Genomic DNA, 25,528 nt, shown 5'->3' with positions numbered 1-25,528 from the left:
GTAAGGTTGAAGTGCTTCAGTGGTATGCAAACTCCTTTTTGCACAGTTTGCACAAAATCACGCTTTTATCAAGTCTTCCGTTGGGTAGTCTTTTGAAATGAAATTTGCCTCTGATCAGTCCTAGCAACGCGCTTTCTTCCGACTCTTCCATTTTTGTAGCTCTGATGTGTGCATCAGTGTAATCCGTGTACCAGGAAATCATGCATTGACAAAATTTCCCCTTTGCTTGGAATGATTAAATGCGTTATTTTTTTTAACGAGTTATTTTATTTTTTTATTCAAATTAATTAATCGCAATTAATGCGTTAAATTCCCACCTATATATATATATATATATATATATATATATATATATACTGTATATATACCACTGTAATAGTTTTGTCATTGTTTATGAGTGTTGCTGTCATCAAGGAATTGATTATAATTATTTCTTTCAATCAGGTTCGTATTTGGAGGACGTGTTGTGTTCAAGTTATATTCCGTGTTTGTCAACCGTTGTAAAGATAACAGGTTTCATTCATCGAATTGTCCAAACAATTCCCAAGTCCGAAACTTAACATGAACAGGTTGGTACATCTTCTTAGATGTAAACCCTCCATCTTCTTAAAAGAATTTATCACAAAAGCAACCTTGAATTTTGCGGGGTTTTAGTGACCTGAACTCACCTTAAGGTACAGTAAGTAGTTGTGAAGCGCAATTTACAAAGAGAGTTTTGCTTCGATGGCGCAAATCACACTCATTCGCAATGATTTACACTCTCCCAGGAGCTGAAGGGGCACTCGAAGTGTCATAAACAGTGTGAGAAGAGAGGACACCGCCCGAACTTTGAAGCTGTCGACCCGGCAGAGCAGCCCGACATTCAGCGCCTCTGAGCATCCACTTTGTTCTCACGACCCTTCGTCTTCACATTGTTTACAGTTCGGCGCAGTTAAAAAGTAGAAAGACCCAAAGCTGTTTTCCTCATCTCTTCTACTATCAAGTACTGCCAATTAAAAAAAAAAGTTATAATGTGGTAGTTTCCACGACAGTCACGTGGACAATCAAATAAAACTTCTCGAATGCGCCTAGCGGCAAACATCTCAGCACTGGAGTCCAGAGAGGAGGGCTGGACACGGGCTGCACTTCTGTGGGATAGATCGGCATGTTTGTGTTTACTTTTTTTCAACATCAGTAAAGTAACTTTCACACAAATAATAACAATTCATAAAGACGATATAAAAATGGTGTCCACAAACGAAGTGATTAGTTCCTGTATTATAATATGTTCTGTGGTCATACGTAATTTCCGTTTCTAACTCAAAAAGAATTTTATATTAAGGCTGTATCGCTCCCTTGAACCCCTGTCCAAGACTCCAGACACCAGGAAAAAGTTCAATAATCGACTTTATTAATTCTCCACAGTGCACAAAGCACCCTCTCCTCCACTATATTCATAAATCACAAAACACTAATCACAAAACACTAATCACAAATACAATCCTCCAACTCCCAGACGCGTTGCCACCCTTCCACCCAGCTCATCTCGCTGTCTGGGAGCTCCCACAGTCCTTTTATCCTTCCTGACCCGGAAGTGTCCCCAATCCCCAGTCCACGTGATTCTCTATCACTTAAGGGTCAGGTACGAGTCCTTCTCACCCCAGAAGCACGTCGCTCTTCCTTTGGCGCACTTCTGGGTTATAGGGCACAAATGAGTCTTCTGTCCTCCCTGCAGCTCCCTCTTGCGGCCCCAGCAGGGTCGTGTATAAAAACTACATAGTCCATGACTCCCTGCTGGTCTTCGGGGCACCTACATACTTCAGAGAGGGCTCCATCTGGCGGCCTGGGGGTATTGGTCGGGATAACAAGCCGGCCAAATACCACTATATATATATATATATATATATATATATATATATATATATATATATATATATATATATAACCGTAGCCAAACTCGGCATATGACAAAAGAGTTCAAGAAGATTTTAGTGTGTCATTATGTTGTCAGATTTAAAAATTAAAAGCGAGAGAGAGAGACATTAAATAATATTTCAAAAAGCTATCCTAGATGACTTGTATGTTAATGATTTGTAAAGATTTGAAGTATGTGAACACCTTCTGTAGAGAAAGAAGTGGTGCTTTAAGTATAATCTTGATAGGAATATTTGAATAAAGAAATATGATATATTGTATATTTAATATGCAGTTGGTTTCCATATGGTAACAGAAGTCATGCTTGGTCTGTTTTGGATTACTTTAGGCTCTACTATTTTGATGAAAGAAATTCCTCCTTTTCCAGTAAGTTGGGTAATTTCCAGCATTACCACACATATCCATTCATTCATTTCTACTGGTTGGTGATCTGTTAATATTGTCTTTTAAAAAATATATAAAAAAAAAATCAACATTTTTGAAAATTCTGTTCTTAAAACCTCAGTTGGGTTCCTTCCTAAGGAAAATCTTAGTGTCCGTTTTCTGCATTACCTCATGTCTGCCTTTAAGCTGAGCATGTGTGTCTGACTCTCCTTCTGGCTTTGCCTGGGTAAAAGTTGTGAGTCTCATTTGCCACTCAGGATGTAAAACTGTTGCATTCCCTGCAAAATTGAAATTTATTGTTTACTGAACAATCAGCATGGGTTCAGAAGAGTGAGGTCAGGTTTTACCAACATAATAGAAGTCTGAGGAGGCAACAAAATGATGTGATCAAATATTATTTTGACTTTCAGAAAATATTTGATAAGGTGCCACATAAGAGGTTGAGCATCAAACTAAAAAGTGGGAGTTCATTGTGTTGTTCGGAGATGCAAAATTGATTCAGACACAGGTAGTAGAGGGTTATGGTGCGAGGAACCCTATTAGAATTGGTTGATATAAAGTGTGGTGTTCCACAGAGGTCAGTGCTAGGGCCGTTGCTATTTTTAATATATATATATATATATATATATATATATATATATAAAAATGATTTGGATAGGAATATAAGTAAACAAGGTGGTTACTTTGTAGATGACACCAAGCTATGTGGATTGGCAGATAATCTAGAATCCATTGAATCATTACAGAGGGGCAATATACAGTTCTGGGCAGATTTGTGGCAAAATAAATTTAATGTAGGTAAATGTAAAGTGTTGCATGTAGGAAGTAAATTTTACAATATATATAGTTTCAGGTTATAAGCAGTTTCTTTTACAAAATTGACAAATTATTATTGTAAAAATGGATTTGGAAATATAGTAATTAAAGAACTACAAATAGGGTGTGCAAACTTTCAAGTGGCACTTCTATCCCTCTGATCATCCACTAATCAAGTGTACTTGGCAGCACCTGGTTCCTATTACCTCCATAATCATTATAAAAACAGTGAAGATGTACATTTTCACACATCATCTTCAGTTTGGATTATTTTTCCACTTTATTAAGGTGAAATCTAATATTGGTTGATTGTCATCCAAGATTAGTCTTATTTAATTTTAGCATTTAATGAGTACTAGATGATTGTTAGGTATGTCTGGAAATGTAAAACTATATACTTGAAAGAGGTGTCATTTATTTTTTCACCAAATAGTATTTATTGGAACTGAAGTGCTTAAATAATAAATATTTGATATCCATATGGCATTTGAGTGGAGTTTTTTCTTCTACTCATGGTTTAACTCTTTGAGGGCTGGATGTTTTTTCTAAAAAAGTCAGTTTTCTGAAAAGCACACAAAAAGCGATGGTTTCACATATAAATCAACATAAAACTTCTGTTGCCATGTGCTTTGGCTGCTGTTGACACATGTTTGGCATCTTTGGTGGCAGAGGGCCAGCAGGAATGCACGGTGGGCTGGCTGCCAGGCTGTCTTCGCACAGCAGGTGGGCAGCAGTGGCGGTTGCGGTGTGACGCAATCTGGTTTATATCTCTTGTCATAATAAGTGGTGGTCCTCCCAGGCGAATGCTGCTGTAGGCACATCAGCTACGCAAACATGCTTAGCACCATGATCACCTGAGGACCGATCAGCTGATGCTGGCACCTCACTTTAGTTTTCGATACCCATCTCCTGATCACTTGCATCAAATTCCAAGTCCGACAAGTCATAGTCTGATTCAGCGATAATACGTAAAATGTCCATGGAGTATTTTAATCTGCACATTTGCTATAGTCTCTCGCCAGATGTTGGTGCCATTTTAGAGGTTCTTTGCTACTCACGCAGGGAATTGACCCTCTACCCTTGAATTTCGACAAAAGCCCTGAAAGAGTTAAGGAAGTTGTTAGCTTAGGAGTCTCAGTGCAGTAACGGGGAACTCAATAATATGAAAAGAGACCAAGAACCTTGTGGTTTAACAGCTTTGGCTCTAGTTTATGTGGCTATGGGCACTTTTCCCATCATCTCACACTTTGGGAAGAGATGGTGATAACTATGTTACATGTTGGTGGTGCTGTCCCACTCTCCTATGATCTACAATAAATACACTGTTTACTTGTTTTGTTGTTGAATTTATTTTTAAGACATTCTTGTTATTTTTCTTTCCCATTCTTCCACCAGGCAAATTCAGTGGATATGATCTTTGTGATTTTGGCTCTTTACTGCCTGATATACTTTGAATTATGTACCTTGTGCAAAAAAATGCCTTTGAAAATACTACTGTATATATTAAATGATACATAGTACAGTATTTTATAATAAAATGATCTCTTTGCAAGTTCTTACAGTTGAAAATTAAGTTCAGGAGGGAATGTTGCATCCAAAGGTTTTTATATGTCATTTATGGTATCCAAGTTTTTTGATAAATTACATTCCTTTTATACTGTGGCTTTGTGGCAGGATGGAAGAAATTATGAAAACTAGAAACAAGATCTTGTGTTTAGACTGTGGTTAAGTGGGGATTATATTTGTCTGTTTTTATAGCCTGGTTTAGTGATCAGTCAGTAGGTCTTTTGATTAGTTTTTTTTTTTTTTTCTTCAATGATTTGTTTTGTATCAAGACCCAATATCTAGTAATTTATTAAAAATAACTGTTACTTTATATACATGTGGGTACCTAATTTTGCAAACCTAAATTTAAATCTGCAAAAAAAAAATTCCAGATTTAATTTTACTTTGCTTTTATTAGATTACTGACATTAGATATCTTAATATCTTGCTTGTTTTGACATTTTAAGTTTCCTAGTATTCAGGGTTCCAATACTTTTTCCCAGAGTAATCTTAACTCTTGATTTATAGCAGTCGTTTGGTAATGGTGAAACTGAAGTCTGATTTTGGTTGTGTGATTGTTTCTATTTAACAATATAAAAGTAATACATTTAAGAGACATGTATGATATTGTTTCAGTGGGAGAATGTGACCAAGCAGTGAGTGACCTCTGTTAATGGGAACACCCCAGGAGCAAGGTGAACAATAGAATTAGTCATGTTAATCTGCAGCTATGCATGAACAGTTAAGTAAAAAAATCAGTTTGAGTTGGTTAAACTTGCTGCCCTTATGGTTGATATTTTTCAGTGGGGTATTTCCACATTAGGGCAATCAAAGCTATAGAGTAAGCTGAAGTGGGAAAAAAATGGAGTGAACTTGGAGTAAAAAAAGGAGCATAACCACATTATTTGTTGTAGTGTACTCAAAAACTGTGAAAGTATTAATGATATTGTTTCCTTCATGTATAAAATGGTTTCAGTATTCATTTTAAATTTTTTTTTATTTTTTTTATTATAAATACATACCCCATTTCGGGTACACTGGCGTCTTGCGCATTGTGTTGTCATTGTCAGGTGTTGTTACAAAGATGGCTACCTCAGCGGTGTCAGAGCTTTCTCCCTGACATTTAATTGAAAGAGTGCAGCCAAAGCAAAGTTTGGAAATACTTTGGCTTTGTGCCAAATGAAAATGGTAAACCCAAGGATTCACACAAACCTATATGCACGTTGTGCTACTGCACAGTACAGACCAAGTGGGGAAATGCTACCAATTCAACCAAATATTTAAAGGACTGGTACGCAACATAGTACAAAAAGATTCGAGAGGTAATTGTTATATTTTTAAGTAAGGAAATATATATATGTGTCTGTTTGAAGTGAAGATGTGGCGTGTGTTTTTTACATAGTTTGTTAAGCGTTTCCCAGAATAAACAACAACTTACAGTTATTTTTACCTGCCGATGGCATTTAGTTTCATGCAATCTTTTAAGATTGTGTAGATTGGCATTGTAAAAATTTAGAGTCGTGCAATTGTTAAAAAAATCTTAGGGTTTTAACACTATATATATATATATATATATATATATATATATATATATATATATATATATATATATATATATATAAAGCATGTAAAAGTGATGAATATGTGCTGTGTTCTACTTTATAAAAAAAAATTGCATTGCACTGTGATCACTGCCACCACCTGATGACAAAGATGGTGAACAGGCATTGACAGCGGACACAGCTTGCAGTGACAGATGTTTTATGTTGATACATGTGTGGAACCATTGCTTTGTGTGCTTTTCAGAAACCTGAGTTTTTTGGAAAAAAAATTATTTTATGGTTTTGAATGCGATTACAATGGCTATATGTTATTTTATGACATAGGTAACATTACTTTTCATAACACTAGAATCCCTGAAGCCTACGAAGAAACTCATAATCTCAGGCCACCATAAATTTCTTCGTCGTCCTATATTTACATAGATCGTTTACATGTAGACACGGAACACACATGAAATGCATGTGTTCCAAATAACAATATATTATTTGCCCTATACAACTCCAGGCACCTCACACCCAGATAAACAGACTTGTGTTGGGAGAACTTTTGGCCCACGTTTAGCTTGCGTCGGTGGGTGGATGAGATAGCAGGCTGCTTGTGCTGCTCAACACATTTGCAAATAATGAAGAGTTGCAAAGAAATTTTTAGGTGGCCTATATGTTTTTTTTTGTAGGCTTCAGTGTTAAACATGTTGCAATTATAACACAACCTAATGGTTTGTTCATTTATCAGAATGAAGAGAAGAAAAGGTCTTCACAATCACGGCCTACCCTACAAGCTGTATTTGCACAACATAGAGGCCAAGAGATTAAACAGGACAGTTGTGTTATACATTTGCAGGGATCAAGTACCTGTATATATTGTTGAAAAACCTGGATTTCAGCAGCTTGTGCAACAACTAAATATCATACATTGTTGTCCTTCAATAAATTATTTCATATATACTGAAATTCCTACACTTTATGAGGAAATATAAAGTACGGTAAAACCTCGTCGGGGGATGAAGGGACATTTTATTTATGAAAGTGTATTGATAATTATTTGTTAATTGAATTAATGTGTAATTGGTGATTGTTTTTAACACTTTTTAGGGTGATCTGGTAGCAAAACAGGAGAGAAAGTGTACCTACTTACTGGTTTGAAGATGTAGCCTTGGTGATGTTTGTCTGTCAGTTGGGGTGACTTAACATCCACATACCTTACTGTACAAACACATTCCCTTCATTCACCTCCTTCCTTCCTGTTTACTCTCTCTCTCTCTCTCTCTCGGCCTCTGTTCTCTATACCATCTGAGCACAGTCATTTCTGGAATATAAAATCTATAGCTCATGGCTGAGGTTTTATTTCCCCTCAGAGAGTCTGTCCTGGTCAAGATACTAAATCACCTCTGGGTTTGTGGCTATCTGACAATGGATAGTCTGCTGGTGCCCACTGTCATTTCTGCACTTTTAATCCTTTTGCTCCAAAGGAATGAACTTCTAAATGTAACCTCTCAACTGCCTGGACAGGAGACTACTGATCAGTTACCAGTCTTTCTTAAACCCATCCTGCTAAAAGCAACCCGGCCCCCAGATTCCATGTTATTAGCTGAGTTTATAGCTTTTTTCCCCATGTCTAAATGCTTTTGTAAGTGCAAAAACAACATATTTCAAAAGGCATTTCCTGACTGTGTTTCAGATTGTTGGTATTCTAATGAGATTGCATTGATTGACTTAGAGTATATGTGAAAACATCAAGGTTTAACTTGTGTGCTCTAGTATTTAAGAAGGTCACTGTATGTAGTATATACTCTGTACCAAATGCGCTTTAGTATTATTTATTTGATTGTGTCTTAAGACCATGTTAAATTTACCTGACTTTTCCAATGATCATTTCATTTGCAAACTTCATTTTGATATTAGCAAGTTGGAGGCAGTCATGGCACTCTCCAGTGATTGCAAGTTATATAGTGTGGCATATCCAGCTATTCAGCTAGTTTGTGACTAGCCCCGACAGAATCAATAAGTTTTAATTTGACATCCAATGAGTGCTCACTCAAATAACATAAATAAAATTAAAAAAAATGTGAAATTTGGACCTGACAAATAACAGTGTGTCATCTGTTTGATGTCATGTGTTTATGCAGTGTGACAGAATTGGAGAAAAAGGGGAGAAATTACGTCTGAACTCGCCATATCTATAAACCCTTTGCATAGGCACTGACACTCCCAGCATGTTATTTAGTGTCAGGAAAATGGGCAAACTTGAGATGCTTGGAAAATGTGGAACTGTGGTGAAAAGTTGTAATGCATTCACCTAATTTGACATACCCTGCGATTTCTGGTCATTTTAATCTGACATCCTTGGGTAACAAGATCATCCACTGCATTTGTCAGTTTTGACATTCCCTCCAACTATATAATAACTGGTGAAATACTGGTCTTCTAATACAAGTATTAGTAAATTTTACATTCTCCTAATAGCAGTTTGCCCACCAAACACCTTGTTTTGTGACAGAAAGGATACATGCTGTTATCCTTTTTAATATTTTTCTTTAATTGAAGCAAAAAGTTTATTTCTCCCTGTAATCAGATCTTGTTGATTTGTTTAATGAAAAATGCAAGCACTAAGATGCTAGCTACTTCAGTACTATGCCTTATTTGATAAGATGACCTTTAATTTGAATATCAGCTGGATAATGCTTGTTTCATATAGCTTTACATTTAATTTTTGAAGATGGTAAAACAAAGGTAAGTGTCACTTACACACATCACTGGTATTGGAATTTAAAAGTTACATTTAGATAGATAAATATTTACATTTGTGATCATCATGGTTTTGAAGAGATGATTTCTTGGGGGGAAGGATGGTGTCTGTCTAGAGTGTATTAATGAAACACCATTGATTACAATTATAAAAATGTAAATAGTGTACAAATTATTTGCAAAAATGTAACTGGTTTAAAGGAGGCTATTTTTCTACCTTTTAATAACTTTTTCATAGTAACAAGGTTATTGAATTTAATTTTGATTAACTATTTCTTCAAACAATATTTGTATGTTATTCCTGTATTAGGCTGTAATGCATTGGTAACAGAGTTACAGCAACACTAGTATTTATAAATTAAGATTGTTCTTAGTGTTTTCTGGAAATCATTTATTATATAGCCTGTGAGTGGCTTTTAAAGAGTAATGCTCTCTTTTTACAGTTAATGGACAGCCAAGGCCTTTGGAGTCAAATCAGGTGAAATACCTTCGCCGGGAGCTCATAGAACTTAGGAACAAAGTGAACCGTCTGCTTGACACCCTTGAACCACCCATTGAGCCAGGTGTTTCTGCCAGCATTACAGAAAATGGTAAGGGAAAGTGATTTTTTTTTTTTTATTGTATCTCCCATAAATACTATCTTTTATATATATATTGTGCAAATGTCAATGCAACTTTAGGAAATCTTTATGTACATTTATAAATATTATGATTCAATTTCAGCTATATTTGCATACATGCAAGCTGTTGTCATTTATATATTAACATTTAAAAATGTGGCTAGTACATTGAGCACATTTTGTTTGAAGTGACTTGGCTGGGTTAAATACAACAAAATATGTGATTATTTTTTATTTATTTTTTTTTAGATTATATAAATAAAAAAATGTGTTATTTTGAATAGCTTTGCAGTTTTTCATAAGGAAATGAAATACTGTAGTATTACTTCTTGAAAGATTCAATCATATGTCTTCATACTATTTAGTAGAAATTGAACTCTACTTTTTTAATGTATTCATTTTATTTCAAAATGTTAATGCAGTTATTGAATGGAGCTACCCATAAACATAAACATTAAAATTTGCCGTGGTATAATATACTGTGCTAGTACAATAAAATGTAAAATAAAAATAAAAAACACAGAATTAATACAACAAAAATACATTTTTGGCGTACAGGCAAAGAGTGACCTAACTGGTATGTTCAAGACTAGTGCCTGGCCCAAATGGATTTTATTAGACCATTAATGATACTGTATTGATAAGTGGATACCAAAGATGACTGAATACTGATACATATTGTACCAATGTTGATGGCCTGTTTAGATATCTAATTTTCCTAGAAAAAATGTGAGTAAAAAGAAAAAGCGTTAAGTGTTGATGTTGTCACATGTTTTAATTTAATGTTTAAACAGGTAAAATTATGCTGTTTTTTTTCTCTCTTTAATAAACCCAAAACACAGAGTCATCTAAAATTTGTCACTCTCTCTTAAGTGGGCATTGAAGGTGTGTAAATGTTAAATTAGCGGTTATAAAAAAAATATTTCTATCTAATGTTAACTTAAATATAAAGAATAAACTTCACTAACATCAAAGTTGTTTGATTATGTGCTCTCATCTGATAATTATATTACAATGAATCTATACTAATAAAAGGCAAAGCCCTCACTGACTCGCTCACTCACTCACTGACTCACTGACTCATCACTAATTCTCCAAATTCCCGTGTAGGTAGAAGGCTGAAATTTGGCAGGCTCATTCCTTACAGCTTACTTACAAAAGTTGGGCAGGTTTCATTTCGAAATTCTACGTGTAATGGTCATAACTGGAACCTATTTTTTCATCCATATACTATAATAGACTTATGCTCGATGTAAGTCCGCCTCCCACGTAATTTAGTGCCTGCCCATATAAGGCCATCCGTCAGCGGCAATCCAATAGAGACACTGCCGCTAAATATTCACGGGTGAAAGACTGTGCTTATGCAGAGGAAGATGAGATGGTCAGAGTGGTGTTCGGCACAAACTTGGCGAAACTGCGAGAGAAACTTTTAAGTGCCGGGACTTGGCTAACATTAAATACAGCCGTGGACATCACACGAGATGGCACCAGCACAGCTGGAAACCTTCCGTGCATGTACTCCGAGCGGCTCACATGAAATGACGCAGTGCACAGACAAAAAGCAACAGTTCCAAAGAGTGCTGAACAAAAACCGAATTACACAATTGGAAAGGCAGCAAAAAAATATGAAGCGTGTGATACATACAAGCATATTCATAAGTGCAGCTACTGCGGAAACAAAGCACACGGTGGAAAAAGTCAATGTCCTGCTAAAGGATGACAGTGTAAAAATAAACCCGTGCATGCAGTGTGTCACGTCTCAAATAAAGAGGAAGACGAGCTGTTTATTGATGCAGTAAGAAACGAATCGATGAATGAAACCTGTCATCTTTACAACGATTGACAAACACGGAATTTAACTTGAACACAACACATCCTACAAATACGAACCTGATTGAAAGAAATAATGATAATCAAATCCTTGATGACAGCAACACTCATAACACTCACAAAACAATTACTGTATATTGACAATCATCTCAATGCTATTTTAAATGTTCCTTTTTCTTTTCATAACTTCTTTAACACACTACTCCTCCGCTCTGGCCTGGTATGAAGCTGGTATATATATATATATATATATATATATATATATATATATATATATATATATGTGTGTATATATATATATGTATATGTATATATATATGTATATATATATATGTGTGTATGTATATGTATGTGTGTATATGTGTGTATGTATGTATGTAAATATATATATGTATATGTATATACAGTGTATATACAGTGGGATGCAAAAAGTTTGGGCAACCTTGTTAATAGTCATTATTTTCCTGTATAAATCGTTGGTTGTTACGATAAGAAATGTCAGTTAAATATATCATATAGGAGACACAAACGGTGATATTTGAGAAGTGAAATGTTTATTTGATTTACAGAAAGTGTGCAATAATTGTTCAAACAAAATCAGGCAGGTGCATAAATTTGGGCACCGTTGTCATTTTATTGATTCCAAAACTTTTAGAACTAATTATTGGAACTCAAATTGGCTTGGTAAGCTCAGTGACCCCTGACCTACATACACAGGTGAATCCTATAATGAGAAAGAGTATTTAAGGGGGTCAATTGTAAGTTTCCCTCCTCCTTTAATTTTCTCTGAAGAGTAGCAACATGGGGTCACAAAACAACTCTCAAATGACCTGAAGACAAAGATTGTTCACCATCATGGTTTAGGGGAAGGATACAGAAAGCTGTCCCAGAGATTTAAGCTGTCTGTTTCCACAGTTAGGAACATATTGAGGAAATGGAAGACCACAGGCTCAGTTCAAGTTAAGGCTCCAAGTGGCAGACCAAGAAAGATTTCGGATAGACAGAAGCGACGAATGGTGAGAACAGTCAGAGTCAACCCACAGACCAGCACCAAAGACCTACAACATCATCTTGCAGCAGATGGAGTCACTGTGCATCGTTCAACCATTCGGCACTTTACACAAGGAGATGCTGTATGTGAGAGTGATGCAGAGGAATCCTTTTCTCCGCCCACAGCACAGACAGAGCCGCTTGAGGTATGCTCAAGCACATTTGGACAAGCCAGCTTCATTTTGGAATAAGGTGCTGTGGACTGATGAAACTAAAATTGAGTTATTTGGGCATAACAAGGGGCGTTATGCATGGAGGAAAAAGAACACAGCATTCCAAGAAAAACACCTGCTACCTACAGTAAAATATGGTGGTGGTTCCATCATGCTGTGGGCTGTGTGGCCAGTGCAGGGACTGGGAATCTTGTCAAAGTTGAGGGACGCATGGATTCCACTCAGTATCAGCAGATTCTGGAGACCAATGTCCAGGAATCAGTGACAAAGCTGAAGCTGCGCCGGGGCTGGATCTTTCAACAAGACAACGACCCGAAACACTGCTCAAAATGCACTATGGCATTCATGCAGAGGAACAAGTACAATGTTCTTGAATGGCCATCTCAGTCCCCAGACCTGAATATAATTGAAAATCTGTGGTGTGAGTTAAAGAGAGCTGTCCATGCTCGGAAGCCATCAAACCTGAATGAACTAGAGATGTTTTGTAAAGAGGAATGGTCCAAAATACCTTCAACCACAATCCAGACTCTCATTGGAACCTACAGGAAGCGTTTAGAGGCTGTAATTTCTGCAAAAGGTGGATCTACTAAATATTGATTTCATTTCTTTTTGTGGTGCCCAAATTTATGCACCTGCCTGATTTTGTTTGAACAATTATTGCACACTTTCTGTAAATCCAATAAACTTCATTTCACTTCTCAAATATCACTGTGTGTGTCTCCTATATGATATATTTAACTGACATTTTTTATCGTAACAACCCACGATTTATACAGGAAAATAATGACTATTAACAAGGTTGCCCAAACTTTTGCATCCCACTGTATGTATGTATATATATATATATATATATATATATATATATATATATATATATATATATATATATATATATATATATATAGTGTGTATATATATATATATATATATATGTGGATATGTATATATGAATGATATGTATATACTGTATGTATGTATATGTAATATATATATATATATATATATATGACAGCAACACTCAACACTCACAACAGTGACAAAATAATTACATTGACAATCATGTTACATTATTTTCAAAATATTTCCTTTTATTTTTCATTACTTCTTTAACACACTACTTCTCCACTGCGAAGCGCGGGTATTTTGCTAGTGAATGAATAATTGAGACAATGCACAGATACATATCCTCAAAGATGCCTGTAATAATTAAATTGGAAATATATTTATATGCCTATATCTGAATTTAATTTTTATTATTTCATTAACTAGAGGGCTTTGGCCCCTGCTCGCTTTGCTCGCCAACCCCTTCCCCAAACTACTAGCACTACGCACTGTTGTAAAAAGAAGAGGGCTGAACGCACCCCAAGGAGACATGGCCGCTCCTCTGAAACGGAGATAAAATGGGAAACAAGTACTTTTTTTTTTTTTTAAATATACCTCCTCTTTGCGCGATCAGCTGCTGGCTTGCTTCTGCTGCCACGCCGTGTGATCTGCATTTCGTGCAGAACTTTAAATGTTTAAAAGCCTGTATAGCAGCTGTCCTTTTGTCTCACTGCCTTGTCTCTCTTCTCCCCCAGACATCCTCAAACACTATTCAATCTCTTTTCGCTGTTCAGTTATTTCACTGAGTAATATTTTCCGTTTGTTTGCACTATTGTGATCTTTACTCACATTTGAGACTTTCAAATTTTCCTACTTCCATTATCTCTAACCTGCTGTGCATGTGTATCATGGGACTTGCATCCAAAGGTTTGGAAGTATGATGTTAGTTGATCTTTTCGCGGGATGTGAAAGTGTCTCTTTTCAAAAGGTCACGTCTCGTCACAGGAAAAAAGGCTCATCTTGTTGCAAGATTTTTTTTTAATAATAGCGAGATATTTTTATTTCTATACAGTCAGGAGTGTGCTTACTTTAGGCTTTTCCAGTTTTATTTATTTTAGCTGTTACAAGCTTCACCATTTTTGTTTTCACATATTACAATTGCTAGAAGAATGTGTATCTGCTTATTAGATTTGATAGCCTACTAGAAGATCTTTAGTTGCATGCATAACTCCAAGACTCACACTTACCATGAGCCTTTACACTAACCTTTCGCATTAGCAGATTCCAAAGAAAATTTGCAAAAGAGAAGGTAGGAGATTACGCTAATACAGTAGGGTGGGACACAAAATGAGAGACTTCTGCAATTTTTAACAGAATAAACAACTGACCTTTGAAATAATGTTTCAGGGATTCTGAGAATGGCCTATTTGGTGGTGGTGTTTAATAGCTGAGTCTCTATAGTAGACAAAAGTGGTACTTTTAGCAGTGGAGGTTTATTATAGTGTGCAGAGGTTTTTCTTACATGGCCCTTTGTGAGTGTGAAGATGAATGTGTCCATGAATGGGCCTTTTGATGAACTGATATATGCTTCAATTGTGGGTTCCTACTTTGCTGGTGTTGCTGCTGGGGCTGTTCTTGTCCATCAATGATTTCACGAAAGGCTCTCTGTGTACAGTTGTGCTTGAAAGTTTGTGAACCCTTTAGATTTTTCTATATTTCTGCATAAATATGGCCTAAAACATCATCAGATTTTCACTCAAGTCCTAAAAGTAGATTAAGAGAAACCAGTTAAACAAATGAGACAAAAATATTGTTACTGTTTATAAATATTCTCCACACAGTTATACAGTAAACCCTTGTTTATCGCGGTTAATCCGCTCCAGACAGATAAATGAATTTCCACGAAGTAGGATTCTTTATTTATAAATCTTTATTTATAAATATTTTCACAGTTAGAGCATAGAAAACCTGCTTACAACTTTCTAAATACGTTTTTTAACATTATTAGAGCCCTCTAGACATGAAATAACACCCTTTAGTGAAAAGTTTAAACTGTGCTCCATGACATGACAGAGATGACAGTTCTTTCTCACAATTAAAAGAATGCAAACATATCTTCCTCTTCAAAGTAGTGCCATCAGAGGCAGAGAATGTCAGAGAGAGAGAAAAGTAAACAATCAAAAATCAATAGGGCTGTTGGGCTTTTAAGTAAACAAAGCACCGTGATAAAGCCACTGCAATGAAGGGATCAATGTGAAGGTAGTCTTTTCAGCATTTTTTAGAGAAGTGTCCGTATCTTCTGAGCAAACAGCCCCTCTGCTCACACCCCCTCGTCAGGAGCAGAGAATGTCAGAGACAGAGGCAGCGAAAAGCAAACAATTAAAAATCAATACGGGCTGTTAGAGCTTTGAAATGTGCGAAGCACCGCGTAGGAAGCATATCGTATATCATTGAGTTTTATTTAATATGTAATACGTGCTCTGATTGGGTAACTTCTCAGCCATCTGCCAATAGCGTCCCTTGTATGAAATAAACTGGGCAAACAAACTGAGGAAGCGTGTACGATAGATTAAAAGACCCATTGTCCGCAGAAATCCACGAACCAGCGAAAAATCTGTGATATATATTTAGACATGCTTACATTTAAAATCCGCGATGGAGTGAAGCCGCGAAAGTTGAAGCGCGATATAGCGAGGCATCACTGTATTACATATTTGTGAGTGGCAAAAGTATGTGAACCTCTAGGATTAGTAGTTAGTTTGAAGGTGAAATTAGAATCGGGTGTTTTCAATCAATGGGATTACAATCAGGTGTAAGTGGGCTGTGTTATTTAAAGAACAGGGATCTATAAAAGTCTGCTCTTCACAACACATATTTGTGGAAGTGTATCATGGCACGAACAAAGGAGATATCTGAGGATGTCTGAAAAAGAGTTTTTGATGCTCATCAGTAGTGCTGGGCGGCATACCGGTTCATACCAAAAACTGTTTTTTATTTTTTTTATGATATGGATTTTTCTTATACCGCAACACCGGTTTAAATTGCCTAAATGACGTTTGGAACGTGGCGCAGCGGGAAACTGTTCAAGTGGGGACCTTTTTCACTGCTACACTGCTAAACACAGATTTGTTGCACGAGGGCTCTTTTTCACTGCCACACCACCAAATAGTGGGCGGTAGCTTATGTATGCCGCGCGGTGAAAATGGACAGAGAGCATTCCGAAACTGAACTAAAAGTAAAGTTGAACATGATGAACAGAAGAATTTTTGCGTCACGTCCGTGGCCTGGAGATAACTTTAGTTTTAAAAGGTCAGATGTGTAAATACTGTTTCTATACTACAAGCCAAGTTATACTTGTTTTATTTGTTTTCAATACAGTGTAATGTACCTGGGTACTGTGTAATAGTGTGACGACATGTTGACTTTATTCTCGTAATTTATCATTAAAGTAGACCATCGTAAACTAAACTTCATCGTAAAATGAATATTTAATTTACTAGATTTTCTCAAACCCCGTCATAAATTATATAGCACATTAAATGCTTTGTGTTAAGTGATTCTTAAACTGACTTCTTCTTGCACTAAGAGGAGGCTCCAGCAGCGATCGCTGCACAGAATACATTCACTTCATGATCTTCCTGCTCTCTGAACATTTAGAATGCTAAGATAAATACTTAATATAATTTTCATGGTGAAATGCATTAAAGCATGCATTAATCATATGGGGCACAGCGGCGTGCCTGCCTTGCATTTGCATGTTTTTCTGGTGGGTTTACTCGGCGTGCTTCAGTTTCCTTTCAAAGTCATGTAGGATGTGGGGTTTTGTTGTGCTATATTGACCCTGCTAGTGTATGTTTTGCTTGTATTCATCCTACGATGTGCTGGCGACTCGTTCAGAGATGGGCACAACTCTGAATGGATGGCATAATTAAACCTGTATAACGAAGATATTTTTAAAGTTCTGAACACTCCGTGGGCTAAGTTTATAACTAGTTTTTATTTCACAAAGACGTTTATCGTGTGGTGATTGGTTATGTGGTGAAAGAAAAAGGAAGGAAGGAAAAAGGAACTGGGGTTTTGGTACGTCAGATAGAGGCAGCATGCATGCAATAAAGATAGCCTGCTCAGAAGAACATGCATTGAATTCTGTGTTTGGTCTCTGACCAGCAGATCAGAAACCCAACATTTGCACAATATTTAAGTTAAACCTGTGCGATAGCTATTCATATATCCAGTTTTTTGGAGCCTCGTCACACCTGCCATAAAGTTCTCTACACTGAACATACACCTGAGGACCCCTTACTGCGAGGGAGCAGCACTACCGCCTCACTACCGTACATGCGTAATACCTGCTTTAATGCATTTCATCATGAAAATGATATCAAGTATTTATCTTAGCATTCTAAATTTTCAGAAAGCAGGGATATCATGAAGTGAATGGGTTCTGTATGGTGATTGCTGTCTTCTCTTAGTGCGGAGAAAGTCAGTTTAAGAAGCATAGTGATTAACCACTGGGTCGGGGAACGTAACATAAAGCATTTAATGTGCTGCATTAATTTATGACGGGGTAAATTAAGTAATTGATTAAACATTGATTTTAGGAAGAAGTTTAGTTTGCGACATTCTACTTTAATTATGAAGTAAATTATGAGAATAAAGTGGAAATGTCGATTTTAATCTCAACATAAACGGCAAGAATAAAGTGGAAATGTTGACTTTGTTCTCGACATATAGTTTGTTTTTTTCTTCCCAGTATAGTTTAGCTTGAAGCAAGGTCCATATTAATGCAGTTTGCCTAAATGATGGTTCAGTTGGTAAAGATGTCATCACCAAGTTGCACTTGTTTTATTTTAATTTGGTGAATACTGTGTAATGCACCTGGGCTTGAAGTCTTGAAGTAATAGTGCAACTATCAGTAATACTACTATTTATTTATTTTATTGTTATTATTTATTAGTTTAAATATTATGCAGTTTAATGATGATAAAGTTTTTTAAAAAGTCACTTTAACGTGTCAGTGGACAGAGATTGTTAACATTAACGGAAAGTGTAGTTGGTTTATAAAAAATATTTACTATTTATTCCTTTTCTAAGACATATTCAGTGCAATACAATTTTTGACAAGCACTTCTGGATATTTTACCAAGTCTAAATGCCTCTTTGTATGGTTGAAAATATGTTGTCAAAATTATAGTTTGTTTTTTCAAAATTTGTTCAATAAAAAGGTTCTATATTTTGACTGATACCTTCCCCATTAGTGCCACCCCCTTGAAAACTATCACTTTATGGGGCAATGCAAAACACATTAAAATGTTTTGGTTTTTTTTGTACAATGTACAGTATTCTTGACAGTGGAATAGGTTATTCTTAGCCAGTAATTGCAGTGGAAAATGTGGTTAACATCCACTCATGCATGGGGAAAAAAATACCGTTGAATACCGTGAAACCGGGATAATTTAGGAAAATACTGTGATATAGAATTTTGGTCATACCGCCCACCCCTACTCATCAGGCTGGAAAAGGTTACAAAACCATCTCTAGAGTTTGGACTCCTTTCTCCAAACATAATGCTTTTCATTTAAAACAAAAAGTTCTATTTTAGTCTCATTCGTCCACAAAACATTCTTCCAATAGCCTTCTGGTTGTCCATGTGATCTTTAGCAAACTGCAGACAAGCAGCAATGTTTTTTTTGTAGAGCAGTGGCTTTCTTCTTGCAACCCTGCCATGCACACCATTGTTGTTCCGTGTTCTCCTTATGGTGGACTCATGAACATTGTGAGAGAGGCCTTCAGTTGCTTAGAAGTTACCCTGGGTTCCTTTGTTAAGCGAATAGTTAATGTGAGGAAACCCCCCAACGTCCCAGAGTTGAAGCTGTTCTGTACGTAGGAATGGGCTAAAATTCCTCCAAGCCAATGTGCAGGAATGATCAAAAGTTACCAGAAACATTTATTTGCAGTTATTACTGCAAAGGAGGGTCAGACCAGATACTGAAAGCAAAGGTTCACATACTTTTGCCACTCAGAAATATGTAATATTCTATCATTTTTCTTAATTAATAAATAATTGACCAATTATAATATTTTTGTCTCATTTGTGGTTTCTCTTTATCTACTTTTAGGAGTTGAGTGAAAATTTGATGATGTTTTAGGTCATATTTATGCAGAAAAATAGAAAATTCTAAAGAGTTCACAAACTTTCAAGCACACCTGTATGTTTATTACAGTGCCTATTTCAAACTCAAAATGCCTGTTGTTTAAATTAAGTAGAAAATGCATAATTTGCTTTTAAGAATGCATTGATTGTAATGGCAGCCAATCAAATCATTGGCAATATTGGAATATAAATAAGCTTTAAGCCACTAAATTTTGTATACTGTACTTAGAAGGGTTTGTGGATAATTATGGTTTATGCTGTTGAGCATAGGAAGATCATCTGCCTGGCTTCCATTTTTATATTATTTATTTGAAAACTGAAAAATACATACAGTACTTCATATTAGAATCGTATTGCCTTTGCCTTTATTCACTTTAATTATAGGGAATGTATTGTGCAGTAACAAAACAATCAAAGCTCTAGCTTAAAATATTACAGCTCATTTTGAAGCACATAGCAATTTATACAGAGTTGCCTTTGTGAAAGGACTACAGTTAGGGATTTTACAGGGAAAATGTTGCATTTTAAAAGTAAAAACAAACCTTTTTCAGGATTTTAAATAATACATTGTTTTTAATATAAACTGGTTTAAAAAGGATGTTCAAATATCTTGCTATTCATTTCAGCACCTAACATTTATAATATTTTAATATACATCAGAAGTACTTGTTAAATTCCATCATCTAAATCTAGCTTCATTTAACGATGAAAAATAATTGACTAGTAGTAGATGTATTTTTTTTCCAACAATGTGTTAATATCTTTAACAGGATGTTCAAAGCAGAATGTATAATGCATTGTATAATGATTGGGGCATATGTCATATATTAGGCATATGGTAAAACAAACAATAACGTTCACATCTGGGGCACAGCTTATTTTTGTTTTTGTTAGCATCAGAATAAAACATATTAATCACACACCACTTATCATTTATTTTGATTCCAGTTATACTTTTGCATTTTTGTTATTTGAGTGAAAGTGTGTATATTTTTATGTATATGCAAAGGTGGAAAATCCACTATATTTTTTAACTGCAGAAAAAAATCTATTTTTTCATATGTTTTACATTTGTAAAATAATTTGCATAAACATTAACTTAAATGTAGTACTGTATATGCTAAAGTAGTATGCTAAAAAGTATAGCATACTGTACTATATATGTATACCTCTGCACTAAACAGAAGAGCTGTATGCACAATTACTTTTATTTTGTTACGTTATCTGTTACATGGCTTCTAAATTAGACGTATTGGCATGTATATAGTAAAATAAAATAGTTACTGACTAGTGGCAGCATTTTAATAGACAGGGAATACAATATATACAATAAAAATATGATACCATACATCAAAAGCAACATCTCGAAACGCCCATAACATTTTTAGTCTGAGTAGTCTAATGTTTTGTGGATTAACTCTATTTTTGAATCCAGTTATATGAGTATTGATGTTTCTTAAACTGTTACCAGTACAGAGAAAAGAGACAAATGGCTATTCTAGATGACTGGTGTATTTAATAATCCATCCATCCATTTTCTAACCCGCTGAATCCAAATACAGGGTCACGGGGGTCTGCTGGAGCCAATCCCAGCCAACACAGGGCACAAGGCAGGAACCAATCCAGGGTAGGGTGCCAACCCACCGCAGGACACATGTATTTAATAATACTGTTTGTCTTTCTGGGGCAGCTTTTGTTATATATACTGAGTTGCCAGTTTTATTAGGTACACCTAGCTACTGGTTACTGTGTCTCCTTTGGCTTTCAGAAAAGCCTGAATTTGTCTTGTCATGGTTTCAACAAGATTGTTAGTGCTAATGAAAATGATAGCATTGTGCAGTTTCTGCAAACTGAATGACTTCACAGTCTTTCTGCAAACCACCTTTTTCTCCTCCTCCTCCTTAAGATGCTGAGACAATGAAAAACTACAGTACCTTTCCCAGAACCATTCAGTGATGATATGTGCTTTGTGATATGGCATATGTTGGAAGTATCTATCCTAGTGTGGATAAACAGTAGCCATCAAAGGATGAACTTGGTCATCAACATTGTTCAGATGCCTTACCATTCAGGTGTTCTTCAGTGGGTTTCAGGAACCATAATGTGTTTGCTGAAACCTTTCCTACACCATCGCACTGCCACCATTAGCCTGTATTGTGGACGCCAAAGAACACGACTTCATGATGCAAAAGACATCTCAATTTATTTGTCCAATCAAATTTTTTCCACTTCTCACCTATCCAGTTGTGATGTTTCTGTGCTGACACCAGACAGGCCTTTTTTTTTTTTTCTCCTTCTTTTCCACGCTAGCATTATTGGCATCTCACATGGTAGTCTGTTCAATCAAAGTCTACTGAATGATGTGTTTTGAGATTGAGTTCTGCATACTGATTTTGAATTTGGATTTGAGTTTGCTAGTTGTGGCGTAACTTTTGAATTGTATGGTTCTCGCCATACTCCTTTGATCCATCTGATCTACAAGCTGTTTTTATCCACAGGATTGTCTGTCACTGGAATCTTTTGGTAAAATGCATGAAAAGTCTTTGATGTAAAATTCATGAAATATTCATGAAATGTCTGTGACAACAGCTGTTTTAGAGATGCTATAAAGACACACCTGTCACTAAATGTGCCATTTTCAGTCAATAAGTTACATTCACTTGGCCCATTCCAGCGTTCAGTTGGACACTTAACTGATGCTAGAAATGCTGGTCTGGTTGACTTATAGCAAAAACTGTTATCATGAGATACAGTATATGGCATTTGGGATGTACAATTTGTATAAAGGTTTGGGGGTGTACGTAAAAACTGACAGCTCAGTCCCTGCCCAGAGCAGAAGGGAGGTGTATGCCAGTAATATGCTTCTTGTGATTCGGAGTGGAACAGGTTTTGTACCAAGGTACAGTGAATATACACTTCATTTTACACCTTTAGCAGTTGGTGAGTGTAGCAGGACACGTGTGCTTTCTTCAGGCATTAGTCTATGATATAAATAAAACTACTACTTCTCATTTTAAAATTGTGTGAATAACTTCATTGGTCTTGATAACTAATGAAAGAACACACAAATGAAGAAGGCAGCAGTTTGTCAAGTTGTCTTATATAAATATGCAATTATAGTTACATATCTTGCATTTGAACATTTTTAGTATATAAAACCAAACATATTTAACCATCTGTTCATTTTTTTCTCTCTTTTTGAAAGGAAGGAGTAGAATATTTTTACAGCTGTGTGGTTTTGGCTATGCAATGCTAGTAATTTTAACTGCACTGAAGGGAATGTACTTAAATGGCTGAAAAAAACTAATACTTTCTCCATTCTTGGGTTTAAGGCAAACTACATCAGAAGATTGTGAAGCTAACAGCTTCCAGCTTTACAGATCCTTAGTGATTTAGTGGATGCACAGAAAGTACTACTCTATCTATCATTTTTTATATAACAGATTTGTTATAAAGGATTTGTGTAAAATCTAATGTTAGAAAAGTTTAATTAGTTAAAAAGGAAACACGAGTTAGATAAAACTTGTGTAAAATGCCTTTTCTTTAAGAACAACATATATAGAATTTACAAATTGCTTTTCAACCTGTTTATGTTTTCTCATGTTTCATAACAAGGCTATGTTTTGACTGTTTTCTGCTTATTTTATATTTCTCTCCCGGTATTATGCAGTATTTTTTTTTCTTTGCTGCTCTTTGAAATCTTTGTATTAGCTAATTTTACACATTGATTTAAAGCCCAATTTACTCCTTATTGTTTTCAGTATCCTTTAATTTTCTTTTAGAAATTCTACTAGGTTTGTAAATCTGCTTCCTGCTCAAGCTGTTGATAACCTACCTTGCTTATTTATTAAAATCTGAAAGCTTAACCAACAATAGCCCTGCTTCATATCCAAATTAGTAGCCTGATCATCCACAAGAATTACAGCTAGCCTCTTTATATTTTGTAAATTCATAGTATACCTGATTAGTAGGTTCAGTTTTTTATTTTGTTGCACGATACTGACACGTGATTCCTGATTTGTCATTCTAACTAGAAGATACCGAGGACCAAATAGCCAAAAATGAAGGTCAGGTTGGGGAGCATGCACTGGTACAGTGCGTTGCCACACCCACCACACGATGAAACAGCTTGGGATCCTGGTTGGCAACCCCCCAGGTAGACACGCGGCCCAGTCCCACCCTCCGGAAATACCCTTTTATCTGCCACAGCCACTTGTTACATGGGCGTCCCTTTGGCCTGGTCTAATCACTCCGGGTCCTCAACAATGAGGATCCTGCAAGCCGAATCACCTTCGGGGAATCGCGTCACATGGCGTAGTGCCATAACTGACGCTCCCTCCAATGCAGGTAATGTGCCTCATTCAGGACTTCATGGGCAACCACAGTACCTAAAGATTCTCCGGTGAGACATGGTACCAAAGTAGTCCAGTCTTCACCTCAGGTCATTGGATAGCGTCCATGTCTCGCAACCATATCGCAAGACAGGAAGCACCAGGACTCAAAAGACTTGGACATTTGTCCTTTTGCATTGATAATAGGAAGAGTCACTAGAGACATGATTGTCACCGCGGAGGTAAGTAATCCTTTCAACAAGGTCAACACTCTCTCCGCAGACAGACACACTGCTGATGGCTGTGCGTAAAAGGTCATTAAAGATCTGGATTTTGGCCTCACTCAGTATCTTAAGAGCCCCAATCCGAGCCTCCATTGACTCTGCGAAAATCACTGCATCGTCAGCACTAGGTCAAGATCAGTGAATCTTTCTTCCCTAACAGATGGCCCAAAGCCATTGGATTCCACAACCTTGCCCAACACCCAAGCATTGAACAGAGTAGAAGCAAAAACACCCCCCTGACAAACCCCCGGAATCAACTGGGAAAAACGCAGAGGTTCTGCCTCCACTCTGTGCAGCACTCACAGTACCAGTGTACAGGCCCGGCCTTGATATCCAGCAACCTTTGGGGGGTATCGTAGGGTTAGTCCGTCTGTGAAGTCTCAGGATGTCCCACAGGGCCGCTCATTGAACTGAGTTGAACACTTTATGAAAATCAACAAGGGTTGCAAAGAAACCGCCAATATTCACGTTTGCACTCAATGTGAACCCTTGGTGCCAGGATGTGTTCGATGTGAGACTTAGGCATAAAACCAGACTGCTACGGTCGCCGATAGGTGAGCAAGTGATCACAGATCATATTGTGGACGACCCTAGCAAGGACCTTACTGGGCACTGAGAGCAGTGTTATCCCCCTGTAGTTGCCTAATAGGTTAGGAGGGATTGTGACAACAAGGCTGTCTGAAAGGCACTTAAAAATATTGGTCCAAATTGATGTTAATTTGGTGCATGCCCAAAACATGTGACCCAGTGAGGCTGGGACTTGATTGCAGCGTTCGCAGGTTGGATCGTGCCCTGGAAACATTTTGCACAGTTTTAGGCGAGACAGATGTGCTCGATATATAATTTTGAGTTGAATAATTGTATGCTTAGTGCATATGGAGCTCGAGTGAAGTCTCTGCATTGCTACTTTCCACTACTTTTCTGATATATTGATTAAGAGATCTTTTTCCCCATTGTCCTCATGGATCTTTGAAAGGAAGTGACTGTAAAATAATTTTATATATTGCAGAAGTGGTGTCTAAGTCCTTGAAATTGAGCAATATTTTTTCCAGCATGGACGAGGGTGCAAGATGAGGAAAATCGGGCAGGTTCTGTTTAACAAAGTTCCAAATTTGAAGATAGTGAAAGAAATGTGTTGCTGGAAAGTTAAATTTGTAATGTAATTGTTCATAGGATGCAAAGATGTTGTCTTTATAAAGATCTCTAAGCAATTTAATCCCAATTTTTTTCCAGATATTAAAAACTGCATATGTTTGTGAGGGTTGAAAGAGACAGAACAATATTTTTTTCCGGCATAG

General features: G+C 36.4%; 1 protein-coding gene across 1 annotated transcript in view; it reads left to right on the top strand.

The window, feature by feature from the left end:
* tfg (trafficking from ER to golgi regulator) overlaps nucleotides 1–25,528 on the top strand; it is a 148,600-nt gene that overhangs the window by 65,934 nt on the left and 57,138 nt on the right. Inside the window, exon 4 of the mRNA XM_039744851.1 lies at nucleotides 9,410–9,556. Within this exon, the coding sequence (XP_039600785.1) occupies nucleotides 9,410–9,556 (147 nt within the window). The remainder of the gene's footprint in view (nucleotides 1–9,409; nucleotides 9,557–25,528) is intronic.

This window comes from Polypterus senegalus, chromosome 2 (assembly GCF_016835505.1).
Source record: "Polypterus senegalus isolate Bchr_013 chromosome 2, ASM1683550v1, whole genome shotgun sequence".
Taxonomy (NCBI): domain Eukaryota; kingdom Metazoa; phylum Chordata; class Cladistia; order Polypteriformes; family Polypteridae; genus Polypterus; species Polypterus senegalus.
Note: the sequence above shows the minus strand (reverse complement) of the source record. Positions and strands in the feature narration are given on the sequence as shown.